The following is a 3,920-nucleotide window of genomic DNA, read 5'->3' as shown; positions in this document are numbered from 1 at the left end:
CAGGTTCATCTGCACTTATTGTTGAACAATTGGGTAGTAGGGCCTTAATAAATAATAATTTTCAAATAAAAGGAAATTTTTTAAGAAAACGTGAGGAATTTACAATTTCAATAATTAACATTAGGATCTCTAGTAAAATATGAAAGATTTAAGAATCCGTTTAGTCACAAGTAAACTAGAGTTTTTTTTTTTTGATTAAAACATTAGGGTTTCTAGTCTTTTAAAACAAAATAAGGTTTTAAATCAAACCCGAAGAAATATACTTTAATATTTTCTTCACAGACAACCTCCTAATATTCGGGATGTTACAAAAAGTGTTCTTGTAACATGGCTAGGGTCTTAACAACTCCAAAATGTCTCATGAGACCACCACTGTGTGCCTCTCTAATCAAAAGATCACGAATGGAAGAATTAGGCACACATAGCTTATCCACATAAAACAAAAACCCATTATGCAAGAAGTACTTCCCATGTGGACTCTTCATACAAGATGCATAAATATCACTGAAGTCAGTGTCATGAGCATATATATCCTTAAGCATTTCAAATCCTAACAACTTATCATCAAGCATAGCGAGCAAGGAATGTCTACGTGATAAAGCACCAGCTACCACATTCATTTTGCCAGTTTTGTACTTAATGACATAAGAGAAGGTGTCGATGAAACTTATCCATTTGGCATGGCGCTTGCTCAACTTGGGCTGGCCCTTGAGAAATTTCAAGGATTCGTGATCAGTGTGTTTCACGAACTTCCTTGGGCGGAGGTAGTGTTGCTAAGTCTCCAATACTCTTACAAGTGCGTAGAGCTCCTTGTCGTACGTGGGGTAGTTCAGGGCAGCACCTCCCAGTTTCTCACTAAAGAACGCACAAGGCTGCTTGTCTTGCATGAGAACAGCGCCAATACCTACATCAGAAGCATCATATTCAATTTCAAAGGTCTTGTTAAAATTTGGTAATGCTAAGACTGGTGCATGTGTAAGTTTGTCCTTAAGGGTGAGGAAGGCTTGTTCTTGGGCTTCTCCCCAATGGAATTTATCATTCTTTTTTGTCACGGCGGTCAATGGTGCAGCAATGGTGCTAAAATCTTTGTCAAACCGCCTGTAGAAACCCGCCAATCCATGGAAACTCTGCACCTCAGGGATGGATTTGGGTGTGGGCCATTGCCTGATGGTCTCGATCTTGGACTCATCCACTTTGATGCCTTACGAACTCACATCATAGCCTAGAAACACGAGCTCATTAGTACAAAATTGTGCACTTCTTAGGGATGGCGTATATATGCGCCTTTCGAAGTGTCTCAAGAACTAGCTTCAAATGCTCCATGTGCTCGTGTTTGCTTCAACTATATATCAATATATCATCAAAGTATACAATAACAAACTTACCAATGAACTGCCTCAAAACATGGTTCATTAACCTCATAAAGGTGCTAGGGGCATTAGTCAACCCAAAAGGCATGGCTAGCCACTCATAGAAACCATGCTTGGTTTTGAAGGCCGTCTTCCATTCATCGCCTTCTTTCATTCTTATTTGATAATAGCCACTCCTTAAGTCAATTTTAGTAAATATGATAGCACCATCAAGTTCATCAAGCATATCATCTAGTCTAGGAATGGGATGATGATATTTAATGGTAATGGCATTAACGGCCCTACAATCAGTACACATGCGCCAAGTACCATCTTTTTTGGGGACAAGAATCACAGGTACAGCACATGGACTCAAACTCTCTTTTACCCAATCCTTACCTAGTAGGCCATCAACTTGCCTTTGGAGCTCCTTTGTCTCCTCAGGGCCCATGCGGTAAGCTGGTTTGTTGGGTAGTGGTGCTCCAAGAATTAGATCAATTTGGTGCTCAATCCCTCGAATGGGCGGTAAGCCATCAAGGACCTCATCAGGGATAACGTCCTCAAATTCTTACAAAATAGCAACTATACTCGAAGGCAATGCCTTATCGAGCTCAGCAATATCTAAAAGCACATATTTGCAAATCATGAGAAGTACAAGCTGATTAGAGTTTACAATCTTTCTAACATCTTTAGCCTTAATGATCATGTTTTGCTTTCTAGTGGTCGGTTTAGTCAATGCGTGTTTTGGTACACTAGGTGTGCTCACTTGACCTTGGGTGGGTTGCTCACTTGTGGAAGTGGAGCAAGTGCCAGGGTCGACCGTCCTTTGCTTTCTCTTTTGACGGTCTAAGTCACACTCCCTTTGCAGTTTTAATTGGTTCTCATAAACTTGTGCAGGGTGTGAGTGGTGTGAGGACCTTACATTTGCCATTGTGCAAAAGGGTGTACTTATTTGCCCTTCCATTGAATGTGATGTGTTTGTCAAATTGCCAAGGTCTCTCTAAGATGACATGTGTAGCATGCATAGGCACTACATCACACACAACTTCATCAATGTAAGTTCCAATTTAAAAAGGAACGCGTACCTGCTTGAAAACACGTACCTCTCCTTCCTCACTTAGCCATTGGAGGCGGTAGGGATGTGGATGTCTTGTAGTTAGGAGACCCAAGTTCTCAACCATAAGCAAGCTCACCACATTGGTGCAACTTCCCCCATCAATGATGAGACTGCACACCTTATCACTTATTTTACAGCGAGTGTAAAATAAGTTCTTCCTTTGCAACTGCTCATCCTTCTTAACTCGGGCGGTTAGCACTTGTCGTGCCACCAAGCAACCTACTTCTCCTTGTGTAGGAGAGCAATCTTCCTCAGCCGAGTCATCCTCTAGGCAGTCACCTTTAATCAATCTAGGCATCTCCTCACAATCGTCATCATCAGACACTATCTCGCCACTATGAGTGATTAACATGACTCGTTGGTTTGGACATTGAGTTGGATATGTCCAAACCCTTGGCACTTGAAGCACTTAATGTTCCTACTCCTAGTCTTAGGAGTCTCAAGTGATGCCTTAGAAGTAGACCTGGATGCATCAACAGCTTTGTTAGGGGTAAAATTGGTATTGCGATTAGAGGCATTACCTTGAATTTGGCTAGAAGGAGTTGGTGTAGCCGAATTTCCAGCTTCGTGGGTTGTTCTCTGTGGTAGGTTTCCCTTCCAGGAAGGCGAGTTGAATGTTTGGAAGGTACGGGTCCCACGCCTCAATTTCTTTCCCCTCTCGGCCTTGATGGCTAGTTCAAGAAGGTCATGGATGTCCAAATAATGTTGGAGCTCCAAGGCTTCTTGAAGGTCAGGATTGAGACCTCTAAGAAACCTGGCCATGGTCGCTTCACCATCTTCTTGAATGTTCGCTCTCATCATGGCTATTTCGATCTCCGTGTAATAGTCCTCCACACTCATGTTGCCTTGGGTGAGGGTTTGAAGTCTAGAATGGAGATCACGATTATAGTAGCTAGGAACAAATCTCTTGCGCATCAAAACCTTGCGCTCTCACCAAGTCCGGACTGGTGGTTCTCCCATCCTCCTTCGATGAGTCCTTACTTGGTCCCACCAGACTAGTGCGTAGTCGGTGAACTCGATAGTGGCTACCTTAACCTTTTGTTCCTCACTATAATCGCAGCAGTCGAAGACCATCTTAATGCGGCCTTTCCATTCCAGGTAGGCCTCAGGGTCACTCTTGCCTTTGAACGTGGGGACTTGAATTTTAAGTCCCTTGAGTTCGTTCTTAGATGTGTCCCTTTCAGGCCTCTCGGCATGTTCATCATCCTCATTAGCCGAGTAGTCTTCACTATTTGCTCCCCTAGTGCCATGGGTACTCCGGTTGTGAGACGTAGAACGTGAGCCTCATGTGAGACTCTTGGAGAGTTCATCAAAGCGAGTGTGCAATTCCTCCATTTATTGTTCACTAACTTGCCTGAGCTCGTTCTTCATGGCGGCGAACATTAATGAGTAGTCAGTGGGTGGTTGCTCTTGCTCCATGACTGCAAAAATGGTTAGAAAACAAGAGAAAATAG

General features: G+C 42.9%; 1 protein-coding gene across 1 annotated transcript; it reads right to left on the bottom strand.

Annotated features, from left to right (window-relative positions):
• Positions 1 to 305: 305 nt before the first annotated feature.
• Positions 306 to 3,381, bottom strand: LOC140035678 (uncharacterized). The gene is made up of 3 exons (XM_072076999.1): positions 3,221 to 3,381; positions 842 to 1,098; positions 306 to 607 (listed from the first exon to the last, which is right to left on the bottom strand). Exons 1-3 carry the CDS (start codon positions 3,379 to 3,381, stop codon positions 306 to 308), a joined length of 720 nt encoding a protein of 239 aa, XP_071933100.1.
• Positions 3,382 to 3,920: the final 539 nt, after the last annotated feature.

The sequence above is a fragment of the Coffea arabica genome, chromosome 2c, assembly GCF_036785885.1.
Source record: "Coffea arabica cultivar ET-39 chromosome 2c, Coffea Arabica ET-39 HiFi, whole genome shotgun sequence".
Taxonomy (NCBI): Eukaryota; Viridiplantae; Streptophyta; class Magnoliopsida; order Gentianales; family Rubiaceae; genus Coffea; species Coffea arabica.
The sequence above is the reverse complement of the archived record's forward strand: the minus strand, read 5'-3'. Positions and strand labels throughout refer to the sequence as shown.